A 13,208-nucleotide genomic window follows, 5' to 3' on the forward strand; every position below is an offset into this window, starting at 1 on the left:
GTGCACCAGGTCAGCTCTGTGTCGTTGCTGTAATACGTGGGTAATACGCGATCGTAACCGCGCCCGGGTAACGACACCCACCATGCTCGACTGAACCAAACAACCTAAAACATGTGACCCCAGCAGGGACAAAAACTTCTCGATAACGCGACGAACGACGCGGTACAAATGTGTCCAGATTTCGCCGACTCCGGATGATATTATTTACAGAATACGGTTGTGTACGGTGTGAGCAAGCACGTGTTCAAGCATGTGGCTATGTTATCCTACTCCGGCTTTCAGCACCTAACCACTAGCCTGCTAAAACTTTCGCCGTGTTTTCTGCCGCGAGTGCCACAACAACCGTGCTACAACATAGGAGAAATGCGACGCTGCCACCCCCAACACACCACCCCGAGGCCTGCCCGGTTGGATGTGTGTTTATTTTCTCTCTAGCGCACACGAAAACAATCAACAAACGCTAGCAACAACAAACGGTTCGCCGCTCCGAACGGACACGGCCCGACGTATCAATTTCGCTGCCGCAAGACACTTTTCCAGTGGAATCAGGTGGTAGAAAGCGATCGGGCACAGTGGAGGCGGCGTTCGTGGAATGTGGCAATGAGTTGTTTGGCCAACAAAAGGAAGAAACAACTGAACGGCGAGTAGATCGATGTCCATCATCTTTTGATGTGCAACAGTGTGTCGAACAGTGTGTTGAAAATAAGTTTGAACTCAACCGGTTCGAATGGCGCCCTCGAATGTTTGGCCATTCTGTGCGCTCGTTCATGGAGTTTCGTGGAATGGAACGAATTCATCACAACTCCGGCACAAACAAACCTGCTCATTTCATTCAATCGAAATCTGCTGCACGCCTTGCGGAAACAAAGTATCGAGAGGTTTGGTTTGCCAACAGAAAATAGCTAAAATGCGCCGTAGAATGTTACAATTATTCTCCGTGATAATCAGTCAGGGCGAATGGGGCTTCAAGAAGATACAACTAAATAATAGACTTTTTACAATGTATCAGTGATGCTCCGGAGTAACTGTTGATAAGACTTAAAGACACTTTCTATACCCTTTCAATTAAGTACACTGATATTTTCAGGAGTCGGTTCTTTGTTTTTAACCCTCCATTAGAGGATACAAACTGAATGATATAGCCATATTTTCGCGATTTGTTATCATCTTTATTTTGATCGGTGTTCTGAAAGGTGTCTTTCCCTGGAAGATGACTACGGACTAGCTCAAATTGAACACGTTCTTAAAGCGTTACATAAACTGCTAGCTTCTTTGAGCAAGATACACTAAAAATGTCAAGAAAAAGAAGTTAATCCTTTGAACTCCCCAATACTTGCCTCACATTCTTTCCCCCCACCCGTTCAACCAACACAAACGGAACATCATCATTTATTAATTTAACTCTCACGCCTCAGCTGAGTTTTGCATTTCCAACGTTTGCTACCGAGCGTCTGATACCGACACCGTTTCCTGCACCAAAACTGTAAGTAATCCGCTTTCGACCTTCAAAGGCCTTACGTTCACACGGCTGCACTGTTCCCGGGCGTCTCCTTGCGATCCAAAGGGCGTCTCCTTTGCTGGTGCTGTTGGCGTTGTTGGTGGTAATTTAATTTAAACACTACTTATTTATTCACGACAGTCAACAAACAGTTGCCCGAACCTGGAAGAATGCTTAGTACGGTTATGCACGTCTAGTGAAACATACGGGCCAAGAGAGCAGCTCAGCTCCTACGTGAACATTTCTTTACGAAAACCAGCAGTAAGGTCAAGCCGTTTGCTCCGCACGTACATGGGTGTGGAATTAATTAGTTCAAACTATTTTCACAGCCACTTTCACACGATATGGCACGCGCTTTCAATCTGACTGAAGCGTCCATTTGTTTGGGCTGTTTCCTACTCTTTCTTTCTGCTGCGTTTTGGCGCACCCCTGTAGCGATATGCTCTCGTGTGAACTTTGCGAGCGATTTCAGGGAGCTATAAATCGGGTCAAACCTATGATAAACATTCCCACGAGACTGCACATACGCGCGCAAGGTATTTGGGCACGTTTGCAAAAGCAATAAACGAAATGCTGGTCCGACAATTAGCACCGGACATTAACAAACACTTCCGTCAGTAGCGTCAACGCACAGGTCGCTGGGGGTCATCAGACCATCGTTTCGCGACAATAAATTGAAACAGATTGGGACGGAATCTATGCAACAGCTTGCGCTACGCAATTTCCTATCCGAAAATCGCGCCGCAGTTTTTGTTATGCCACCATCATAAAACCTCATGGAAAATCGATTCGACTATTTTATTATCGCTAAATTCTCAATGGTGTTTCTTGATTACAGTGAGGGCAAGGAAAATACCCAAATGGGTTCAAGTGGAGGATGAAAATTAGTTCTTTTTTAATATGCAAACCTTTCATAATATTTTTATGTTGAACCCCTTCAAATTTAAATCTCAGTTAAAAACCAGTTAGCTAAAAAATGCTCCTATCAGATACATCCTGTTTATGTAAATAGATTGTAATTAATACAATTAGCTGTGACCGTGTACGTGTTCTAGCGAAACATAAATGCCAAACTGAGTGGTAATACCACGCGTAACTATATTACAATGTATAACAAAACAAAAGACGTTTTCATTTACATGCCATTCCCTCCTTCACCCTGTTGAGTAGACTGAAGAGTAGAATACGGATGTAACTAAACATAAAAAACCTTATCAGTTAACGTTGTTTCTCCTGCTGTACGCCAAAATATAATCTATGACGAAAGGTGAGATTGTTAAAATGTTATAACGTGTTAAGCTAGTCAATAGTTGAGCTGTGCAAAATGTCAAACATGCAATGTCACAAAGCTGGCGCATACTAACGGCGATAGTTAAGCAAGCGTAAAGCATCTCCTACCGCTTTTGTACGTCGTAGTGCGCATTCTTTAACCGCGTGGTTAACAAGAAAAATAAACAATTACTTTCTCGATTTGTGTGTTATAAAGGCGAAGCATTCGAGCTGTTTCCAGTTTTTCCCCAAGCCGTTTGTTACTGGTCCACCAAAGAACTGTGAATAAATAGTGAACTTTCGCTAGCATGTCCATCTAGCGTATCAGTGTAACATACAGTGTTTCTTAGCCCTACTCAAAACTGGCATCGGGAATCTCAACACTGTCGGTTTTAATGTTAACATGGCAACCGTTTTGTAATCGTATATGCCCGTTAGGCTACCATAGCAAGCGACGGTGTAGAGATTCATGGTGACAGTTTTGAGTTGAGCAGAGAAACACTGTAATTCAAAGTGTCTAGAGTAATAAAAAGTAGAGCAAACAGTGCAAAGCATCAATCCAAACAAGCCATGGCTAACCATGTCAACCGAAGACGCGCTGGTTGCGTTACAGTTCGCGATGTTGTTAGCGCAAGCCGCTCGTCTTATGTTGACTATTGTTTTTAGAAGTAACAGATTTCTGTGTCAGTGTTCACATTCGCACAAACAACCCTGCGACTTCCGGGCATCCTGCCACCCAACCGACCGACCGTTAGGTCAGTTGTGGTGTAGCGAAGAAAAGTTAAGTTTGTTTCAAGATGTCACTGTGTTGTGTTTGTACTCGTGCAGCGGCAACCTATGCTTTCGCCTCAACAAAGGGCTAGTTAGTGGGGAACAGAAGCGCAAAAAGCGCAAACTAAACAGCGCCAACACACAGTTAGGGCAGTGTACGGCAAATGTACAATGAATATGCACCATGAAACGCTACGGTATTAGCGGAAGCTATTCTCCAAACCGAAGTGTACAGTCACATCTCTAAGAGAATACGATTTATATCATCTTGTGCTGTGTAGAACCGAACTGAATATGACAAGGAGGTACGTTATTAGTACACGTGCGCGTGATTGTGTGAGTGTGTGTGTGTGAGAACATACATATTTACCCTAGTTAAGCGGGAACGTTGTCCCCGGCCTGTCGATTGCCGATGGTAAACTATTCAATCATGTTTATATGGATGTTAGAGATTATTTTATATTTTTCCACTCTCCAGAATATTATTGGATGAAAATAAACAATGCCAAACAGAACTTTATTATGGTAGCGCGAAGCGGACGGTTTGTGTGGGTTTCTGTGTAATATAATTTATTTGAAATACATGCGAAATTCATGTGGCACGGCATCTCTCAGCAATTATTTAAAACTTTAATTGTGTAACAATTTTCCATTTATGTTCCCACAAGTATACATTGTTTTTTCTCGAAGTTTCTTATAGTTAGCCATGGATTAGCCATAGTTTACACTATCCATTACTATCCATAGTAATTTTCCTCAGTTTTCCATTGGTATTAGGGTATCGACCTCGGTCTAACTGCTCGTTTATATTGCTTATTTATTCGCAATTAACAGTTTTTATTTATTACTATTTTTGCTCACAGTCTCCGCTATACCACTACACTTTTTCATATTCTTTGGACAAGCTTAACACTATGTACACGTTTGTTGTGCTGGATGTTGAATTAAATATATTTGTTTAAGTTTAATTGATTGTTTTTTAAAGTTCTAACAACAAACTTTAGAAAAACAATCACTTCAAAATCGCGAAAAAAAAACATGAAGCCTTCAAAACTTAATCTATAGAAGTTACCTTCTGCTTCAGGAGTACATACACGATCGATGTCAAGCTCGAGTACGTTTTTAATTTAATTGTCTTTCAGTTTGCACTTTCAGTTAGTCCAAAAAAAAACAAACTTTTCACTCAGCTCTTTTTCGTAACAACTTCACTTTTGCACTGCACGGATAACCTTTTGTGCACGGGCGCTACATACTTTATTCCAGCACGGTCAGCATCTAGGTGTAATTACATTACAAACTCTTGCCTTAATGCCAATGTCCTGCAGCATTGCGTTGACCTTCGCAACCGGATGGCATTCTACCACGACGCAGGTAGCGACAACATTCCTTTGCCATTCCATTCCGGGGCAACGGTTCCCAGTTTACTTCGCCGAAACTGGCACACTCGCACAGCAGCGAAAATGCACAGCATTTCGTGCACATAATTAGATTCTGCTCGCACTAACCACATTCCATGCCGAGAAGGAGCCCAAGTGCGTAATGCGTTGCCCGAAGGAATTGGGTAAATATAACGGAGCATCCTTTCCTACCCGGGCAGCCCACCGGGGCAGTGTACTACAGTTTCGTTAGAATAGTTTCCAGTGCTAGCCCATCATCACTAATTACCTCCCGCAGCATCGCACGGACGGCAAATTCGTTAAAACGCAACGCCACGGTTCGCAAACCAAGCAACAGTTTCCCCAAACGTGCCGATGCGCTTTCGAGACCGGCAGGATGTGCATTCGCCTCCGGGCCTACCAGCACCCGTACACCCCCGGTACCGGTGGATGTGTACCGGACTTCCCGAAACGGCACGCCGGCCCTACACTGAAGCTCCTTCGACGAGGTAAGTGCCTCCGAATGGGTCGGCTGCTGCTGCCAGCTGTAGTGGCTGAGGGCGGTAAGGGCCCGCTCGGCAAGATGTTCCAGCTGGTTGGCTTCCCGTTCGCTCAGAGCATACTCTGTTGTCGTTGATGTCCATCCAGGTACGTCCATTTTGTTTGGCCAATTTGCGTGCGGAAAGGAAAGATGAACATGAGCGAAGGGCAATGGGGGGGGGGGGGGGAGTGGGGGGTGTATTTCCTTACAAAACCGTAACGAACCTTTCCGACACAGAATCAACGTCTCAAGCAATGATAGTTCGATGAGATCCACCCGCAATGCCTTAATGTCTTCCACTACCGAACGCAGATGTCCGTCGCAGCAGCTTGGGAAGATTGAGAAACGGTGCGAAACAGCGCTGAAGGAAGGGTGAACAGGAGACAGAGACGCGCTTGCTTACCGTTCGACCAGCGAGGATATGTCGATGGACCAGTTGGCCACGCGGAGCAGAAAGCATTCGTACCACACGTGCCGCAGTATCTCGTTCTGCTGCATCCGGCTCAGGATGGCAAAGTGCTCGTTATGACGCACTTGCCGGATACACGCCATCAGCACTTGCGACAGAATCTGCACCGAGAACCCGTCTGCAAGGGAAGGCAGAAGAGCAAGAAAGGAGCGCACGTCAATGCCACGGAGGTAAACGGATTGAGGAACTGCCATCGCAGGATGATGGTGTTTGATTAGCGTTATTTGCAAACGGAGTAGCATTGGCCAACGGAGGGAAAGCGAGAGGGTGCGCTGTTCTTCTGTAAAAGAAGCGGGTGATATAAAAGCGGTCGTTTTTCACATTACTCGTGTTGGAGGCCGATCGGTTTCTACTGCAAAATGGATTCGCTTCATTGATTACATTACTCGGAATTCGTTTATCTTGCACAATGCAAAGTGTAGATTGATTCAAGTAGACAGGTGCCATTGCCTGCATCGATTCCTACAGCTGCCTGTCGCACATCCGACGTACGTATCAAACATATCTTCGGTAAAACAATAAGCTTTCGCCTCGTCTTCCCGATGCACAGTTGATTAGCTTAAGCATCCGTAATCAGTAGGAATGCATCCAGCTACCGGAGGGAAGGGAATGTAGGAGCTCATTATTCACCCACTTGTAAGCCCATACATGTGCAGGGGTTGCTTGTACAGTCAACAACATTCCCGTGCTTTGCCTACATTGATCACATTACCGTACCGAGTTGGTTGGTATTTCAAATGTGGTTGCTATGGGTAACGATTTGATTCTTCGAAACACGTGTTGGGCAACACATTTGATTTTAAACAATTCACGGGATGTAACCGTGAAAATCTCTTGGAACATTGTTATGCATGCATGTTCCTCTTGGTCAGCTCACTTACCCCCGTTAGTCCTATGTAACACTTTTCTCGACCGTTCTCCATTCGCTGGCTTTCTTGGATGTAGTTTCTGTGACACTAGTTTCCGTCCCTTTCTTGGACCCCGTTCTTGCTGCACGGCCGCCGCATTCATACCCACCAGAAAACACTTCTGTAGCCGACAAAAAGGACACCAATTGCGACGTGCCTTATCCACAGAGCATTCGCCTTGACCGGCTGCAAACAACGGACCAAGCAAAAGGGAAAAAGGATTTTATTTTTTCTTACTTGCATTGCTTTTAATTACGCACAGTTCCAATAGTGGGATGCAATCCAGCTGCTCTAATGGATACACTTACAGATGCACGAGTATATTGCACGTTTGCGAATACTGCGCTTGAAGAAGCAAGAGCACCCATCACAGCAAACCGTCCCGTAGTGCTTACCGGAGCTACGATCACCACAGACACGGCACACCAGCGCCTGCGAGGACATCTCTGTCCGTTGTCCGGTTGCCAAAAATGTACTGCCCGCGGGACGCGTTTGCTAACCGCGTTTTATATCGCTTACGGGTACTTCTGAGCAACACATTCACAGCTCACACCTTACAAGACGCCACCACAATCATTTATGCATTATTTGCTTTCCCATCGACGGTCACCGCGTTAGTTTAATAGACGAACGTGTTCTTGGTCTATCGCATCAGCAGACAAGAACCTGCCCTGAACCATCGGGAGAAGGTGGCTTATCCGTGTCAAATCGGTGTAGTAATTTTTCCGTGTTTACACGAAACGTCCTTATAATCGTAACCGGTTATACTTGTGGGGTTTGCTTCGTATGCAAGTCATAGCTCCATGCAAAGGGTGAAAAGCACCCTTGGATAACACCCTCGGTTTTGCAGCTACTTCACATCTAGTAGCACATGTGGGACTCTTGTCAACTGACGATGCTAAACGTAAAGAACTTCACACTTTGTATGATAAATAAGTGAAGAATCAAAATGTTTGTAATAGTAAAACTAGTTTCATCAATTCATCAATTCAATTGCCTTTGATTTCTTGGAGATGTTTTATTGTTTGAAACTCAATGGCATAACTTATTTTGTTGATGGAAACAATTTTTCCATCCCCAATAGCGTGTTTTTGTTCCCCATAGCCATTCGCTACGCTGCCTCGTGCGCAACTTGATAACAATCAGCAAATGAATCAGTTAAACCACCCACTCTGACATACCCTTCTATGAAGTATGAGCCCCGGTAGAATAAATATAGGGCTCCTTCACCTTTAACAAGGAATTCCTTCCCGCAAATCAATGCAATCCCACTGACAATCGGGACAATCAATTGGCGCCGGGCTGTGATCGGAAACGTGGCGTGGAAAAAAAAACATATCCACCGTTCATCGATCAACCGTCATTCATCATTCCACAATCAAGCGAACGCATCGTGAGCACGACCCGAGCCGTGGATTACTTCCGCTTCGGTTTCATACACCTTCGAAAGGAAATCATCTACGCGTGGCCTGGACGATGGAGCTGTGTACATGTGGGTTAATGCGTGTCGAGAATGTGGAATCATCAAAATGTCACTTCAAGGCATGGGAAGCAACATCGTTATCGATGAGCAAAGGTTGACACATCGTTCCGGTAGCTTCGCAAACCATGGCGAGGGAGGGGCGTCGTGTAGCAATGTATATTTACTACAAGCAAACATTGATCACTCCGAGCGTCAGGACAGCTCATTAGAATCGAGCACATGGTCAATCAAACACTGTGCACATGCTTGTATGAGCGACTTCTTTCAATTTTCTTTACAACATGGCAATTTAATATTCAGATGCGCTACAAACAAAAATGGAACCAATGATTTGTGCAAATTAAAACAGATGAGTGATCGACCAATCGTTTCCTACTGCTGCTAGAGCATATTCAAAAAAGGAATTAAAGAATTAAGCATTAAAACTTTCAAACATTTTTCCAACATGTGGGCTGAAATCATTCATAATATAATAATATACATAGTTCAACTTCCTTAATAGTGCTTTATTCTTCAATACTTCTTCCGATTATTCAAATACCTCCCGTTCCGGTTCGTAATACAGTTCCTTTATCGGCATATATTAAATATGTTGCTACTGTTACCTGTGGCTTACTGTATCACTAACTCTTCTCGCTCTATCTCTCTAGCTAGTTTTTATTGCAACACGAACGAAGCCAATGGTACTTCATCTTCTGCTATACTCCAAGTAGAATATTCTAGGTTAAATGTTTAGGTTCTCAAGTTCTGATCCTTTCTATCTAATAATCTAGTCTCTAGCTGTTTAATCTTAAATGCAGTGCTCTCTATTCGGGGAATGCAATGTGAACAGTGACTTTGTTTTCTCTTTTCGATTCGCGCTCGATTTAGCACAGTAAAGGACTCCCAAGTGCGAGGAGCTCGGAGCACTTTTTCCTAACGTTGGAAACATAAATGCCTACAGGTATATTTGCTAAATATATTTACAGATGCCTTGGCTTGTCATGATGCAAAACGTGTACGTCACATTTCACTAACGCTTAAGTATGTGTTAATACAGATAAAATACTAGCGACGATATGTACTGATGCTCTCATGTGCTCACTTGCTCACAGCTATTGGTACGAGTTTTTGTGTTGCTGGAAACCGTCGGCATTGGGCAGCATTTGGAATTTTCGACACCTCACACCACTGTTCTGTATGCTCGGGAGATCTGAGACCGTGTTTATATGCAATCAACTAAAGGAAACTGTTATTCCTCTCCGTCTTTTACAACATTCGCACCTTCTATTGCTCATTCCACCAATGTGATCTTGTTCTGTCTTGTCTTGGGTGTCTTATTCTAATAACAGGCATGTGACAAGCGAGGAACTTGAAAATGGAATCGGCTGCACAAACGCATAAGTACTCATACTGCTAATTAATGCTCGCTTTCGTTTATGAAGATGCCATCAACTTTGCCGCCTGAATAACGTTGTGCTGATGATGGTACCCAGCTAGATCCGCTGCAGTCGGATGGTGATGATGATGGTGGTGATGATGGTGTGGGTGCGCATGATGCGAATGTGACAAGGACGCACCATTAACCGAGCCTCCCACACCCGGTGACACGTGGTGCGGGCTATGGTGGGTGTGCAACGATCCGAAACCTCCACCGAAGTAGCCACTCTGTAGGCAGTTGTTCATGTAGTCCCCGTACCCATTGCTGGACGGAACGGACGATGTCGGAGTGGTGGACGCACCCAATGGATTCGATTCCGATTTGATCTGCCCGAACGGTGTGTTGCTGGTGGGTGTGTTGCTATGCCCACCCAGGTTAGATGAACCGGAAGCATTAGAACCGCCGGCACCACTGCTACCAGCGTTGCCAGTAATGGTCGAACCACCGGTCGTATGATTGTAACCGTTGACGGGCGAATGACTGTGGTGGGTCGACAGCGAGTTCGAGCTCGGTGTCGTGTAGATGTGCGATGCGTTCAGTCCCGCATGCTGCTGATGAGATGCGGACGAGGACACGACACTCGAGATACTTCCCGGCACGCCTCCAAGCGAACCGGGTGGCGAAAGGGCCGATAGATCATACTTGCCTACTAAGGATCCCAGCGATCCACTACCGCCGTGATGCGACGATCCTAGAGACGATGGCAGATTGTACGATTGTCCGTGATGGGGCGAAATATGCAGGGAACGGATTGCGGGCGACGAAAGGTTTTGCGACTTGGGACTTCCGGTAAGATTCTTCGAGTTGCCATTGCGATCGGTTTGCAGCAAGCCTGTAAATGGACACATTCATCAGTATTCACCCATGGCACGCGAGCATCGCTTTTATGCCGCACACTTACCGTCACCAATTCCATCATCCTTTTTGCCACCCACTAGCGCCATCACGTCCGTCGAACCGGATCCACCCGTTTTCTTCGGCTTGCGCTTACGCGTCTGTATGCCATCCTTGCGCATTGCCAGCGGTCTGTTGACGCCGTGCAGCTTGAAGTATAACCCGCAGGCGTTACACACCGGTTCACCATCGTTATTGCGCCGCCACAGGGTCGTCGTACGCGTTCCACAGTTCGTGCAGCACAGTCCTAACCGTCGCGTGGCAGTCTGCTAAAAGAACGAACCGAAACGGGAACATTGGGAAGAGAGAAAAACAAACGGGAGCCTCATATCAGTTATGACTGTGTGTGTGTGTGTGAGTGTTTTTTTTTAAATACAATATCGACACCCCCAAAGCATCGAGCCAACTTCAACACCGGCAACCTGTGAGAGAGGAGCTCCGAAGGAATGGAAGCGTTAACGGAGCTTCCAATTTATCATATGACACATACGTTTGCTTCTGATTGTTTTATCATGCTCACAGAATGCGTGTCTTCAAAGCCCAACCAAAACCGTTCAATATGTATTTTAACGTCAATTAGCAGTTCGAAAAGCAACAGCGAACTAACGCGGGATACGTTGGATACTTGGGTACGGTAAATAATTTGGTGTGTTTATTAAAACAACTGCCAAAAACATTTTCTTTTCTTCCCATAATAAAACAAAACATGTTAAAACAATAAACAATAACAAAATCCTGTTCAAAAATTTCTTAGTATTAATACCTCAAGGAAAAATTCCTATCATGCTCTAACGCATAACGTATGACACCACCGCTAGAGGGCAGCGCACGTCTAGCAAAGACACGACCCATTCCGACAATTTACCCTTTCCGACAAACGGCACTATGGTCGAATAGCGAGAAAAATTCCCATTTTCTGTTTTTCAATTATTTCATTAAATTATTCAATCTCATCCTATATTTAAATACAAATATCTATTAATATGATGCACATTTTAAATGAACGAAAAATTTAAAAAAGAGTTATATCAACTCATAGCACATTGGGCGCTCGGATGATATAGTTCAGCTTAGTTTGAATTTTTCACCATCCATTTTCTATTTCCATTGACCCGATATTATTTAAATCGGTCCCTTTTTACATAATTTACGATGCATTTACACACCCAATTTAAATTGCTCCTGTTTTTTTTTACTTTCCTCCCTTTTCTGCCCTATTTCCTAACCTTTTCTTCCCTTCTGAGATACCCACTAGGCCACTAGATGCTAAACGTTATAACATACAAATTAACAATGACAGAAACATGGGTAAGAAATTGGATACTCACACTCACCAGTCTCTTGCTGGGCTTTATCAACGGACGGTTCATACCGTTCATCTTGTGATAGAGCCCGCATGCATTGCAGAGATAGTGGCCGGTGCCGTCCCGACGCCAGAGCGGTGTTGAAATGGCCCCACAATTCACACATTCTCTTCCCTCGCCGAATTGGAAATCCATTGCGCTGTCTGCGTGTTGATTGCGTGTGATTTCGATTCGTTTTCGAGATTTTTCGTTTCCCGGACAATCGCAATACGCAAAAGGCGCACAAGGGGTAGGATTTGAATGGGTTTGAATACAGTTTCGCGAATCATTTACCGTACGTAAGGACATACGATTTCCGCGTATTTGAAAAGCGCGAGCGAGAAAGAGAGAAAGAGAGAGGGAAAGAGAACGCCAGAGCGAGAGAATTGTTCGTTTGTTTAGAACGTGAATGTGGAGCCATCGCCACGATTTCGCAAAAAGTCCACGAAGGGAAGAAAACGGCGAAAAACCGGGAGGGAAAGAGAAAAGTGTGTTTTAGTATGATTTATTCGCTAGTGGCTATTACCTTTTTCAAATTACCATATGGTGAGGTGCGCTGAAAGCCGGTCGGATCGTAGGCGCGCCAGGAACCCATCATCACGTTCTGCGCATAGAACTGGGGTGGAAGCTGCGTGTGCGTCGTGCCTGTCCGTGTTTCGACCCCACCAACGAGAAAGAAAAAACCGGGTAAGAAAATCAGACAAATTTGCAAATGGCGGATCGTGGCGAACTGCAGCACAAACTGGTCGAACGGGGTTGCGCCGGTAACGGTCATGAACATGTCTCACTTACCAAATCCATCCGCCGGCCAGCCATTTTGTGTGGAAAAGTTGGCCGAATGTGCCCCGTACTGGGAGTGGGGCAAGGCGCGACTCGAGGGCACATACACGGGTGCGTTGGCGGCTGCTGCCGCGGCTGCCGCTGCCGACTGATGGTACGAGCCAGTGTTCCCAGTTGCAACCACAGCTGCCGTCATGTCCGAGTATGCGGCAGACGTGTGAAACATGATCCTAGCCGGAACTACACCGTCGTCGTCGATGTAACACTCTGTAGAACCGAAAGATACAAAGAAGGAGAAAGCGATCAGAAGTGGACGACGGGAAGGGAAAATAGATTAGTTTAGTGATCACAGTGCAGGCAGTACAGTGGGCACGAATTTTCTTCACGACCCATGCACCAACGACAGTGGAAAAATGTGTTCCAATGATAGCGATGACAGATTTGCTGGTGTGCCCT

The 13,208-nt window shown here is 45.1% G+C and overlaps 2 protein-coding genes across 2 annotated transcripts; both read right to left on the reverse strand.

The window, feature by feature from the left end:
• Positions 1-5,152: 5,152 nt before the first annotated feature.
• Positions 5,153-7,276, reverse strand: LOC128718045 (nuclear receptor subfamily 2 group F member 6). The gene is made up of 5 exons (XM_053811719.1): positions 7,141-7,276; positions 6,896-7,018; positions 5,859-6,048; positions 5,680-5,783; positions 5,153-5,538 (listed from the first exon to the last, which is right to left on the reverse strand). The coding sequence occupies exons 1-5, from the start codon at positions 7,274-7,276 to the stop codon at positions 5,153-5,155; spliced, it is 939 nt and encodes a 312-aa protein (XP_053667694.1).
• A 2,455-nt stretch (positions 7,277-9,731) lies between these two features.
• Positions 9,732-12,978, reverse strand: LOC128709314 (GATA-binding factor A). Its single transcript, XM_053804301.1, has 5 exons — positions 12,765-12,978; positions 12,513-12,617; positions 11,958-12,136; positions 10,637-10,898; positions 9,732-10,567 (listed from the first exon to the last, which is right to left on the reverse strand). The coding sequence occupies exons 1-5, from the start codon at positions 12,976-12,978 to the stop codon at positions 9,732-9,734; spliced, it is 1,596 nt and encodes a 531-aa protein (XP_053660276.1).
• Positions 12,979-13,208: the final 230 nt, after the last annotated feature.

The sequence above is a fragment of the Anopheles marshallii genome, chromosome 2 (genome assembly GCF_943734725.1).
Source record: "Anopheles marshallii chromosome 2, idAnoMarsDA_429_01, whole genome shotgun sequence".
In the NCBI taxonomy this organism is placed as follows: Eukaryota; Metazoa; Arthropoda; class Insecta; order Diptera; family Culicidae; genus Anopheles; species Anopheles marshallii.

Excerpts from the sequence above, each read along its gene's own strand:
- LOC128718045 (XM_053811719.1), bottom strand. The coding sequence starts at position 7,276 with ATGTCCTCGCAGGCGCTGGTGTGCCGTGTCTGTGGTGATCGTAGCTCC. Across the intron at positions 7,019-7,140 it reads TGCAATATACTCGTGCATCT|CCGGTCAAGGCGAATGCTCT; the intron begins GTAAGTGTATCC and ends CGTTGTTTGCAG. Across the intron at positions 5,784-5,858 it reads ATATCCTCGCTGGTCGAACG|CTGCTGCGACGGACATCTGC; the intron begins GTAAGCAAGCGC and ends AATCTTCCCAAG.
- LOC128709314 (XM_053804301.1), bottom strand. The coding sequence starts at position 12,978 with ATGTTTCACACGTCTGCCGCATACTCGGACATGACGGCAGCTGTGGTT. Across the intron at positions 12,618-12,764 it reads CTGGCCGGCGGATGGATTTG|GCACGACGCACACGCAGCTT; the intron begins GTAAGTGAGACA and ends AAACACGGACAG. Across the intron at positions 12,137-12,512 it reads TCAGCGCACCTCACCATATG|ACAGCGCAATGGATTTCCAA; the intron begins GTAATTTGAAAA and ends ATCAACACGCAG.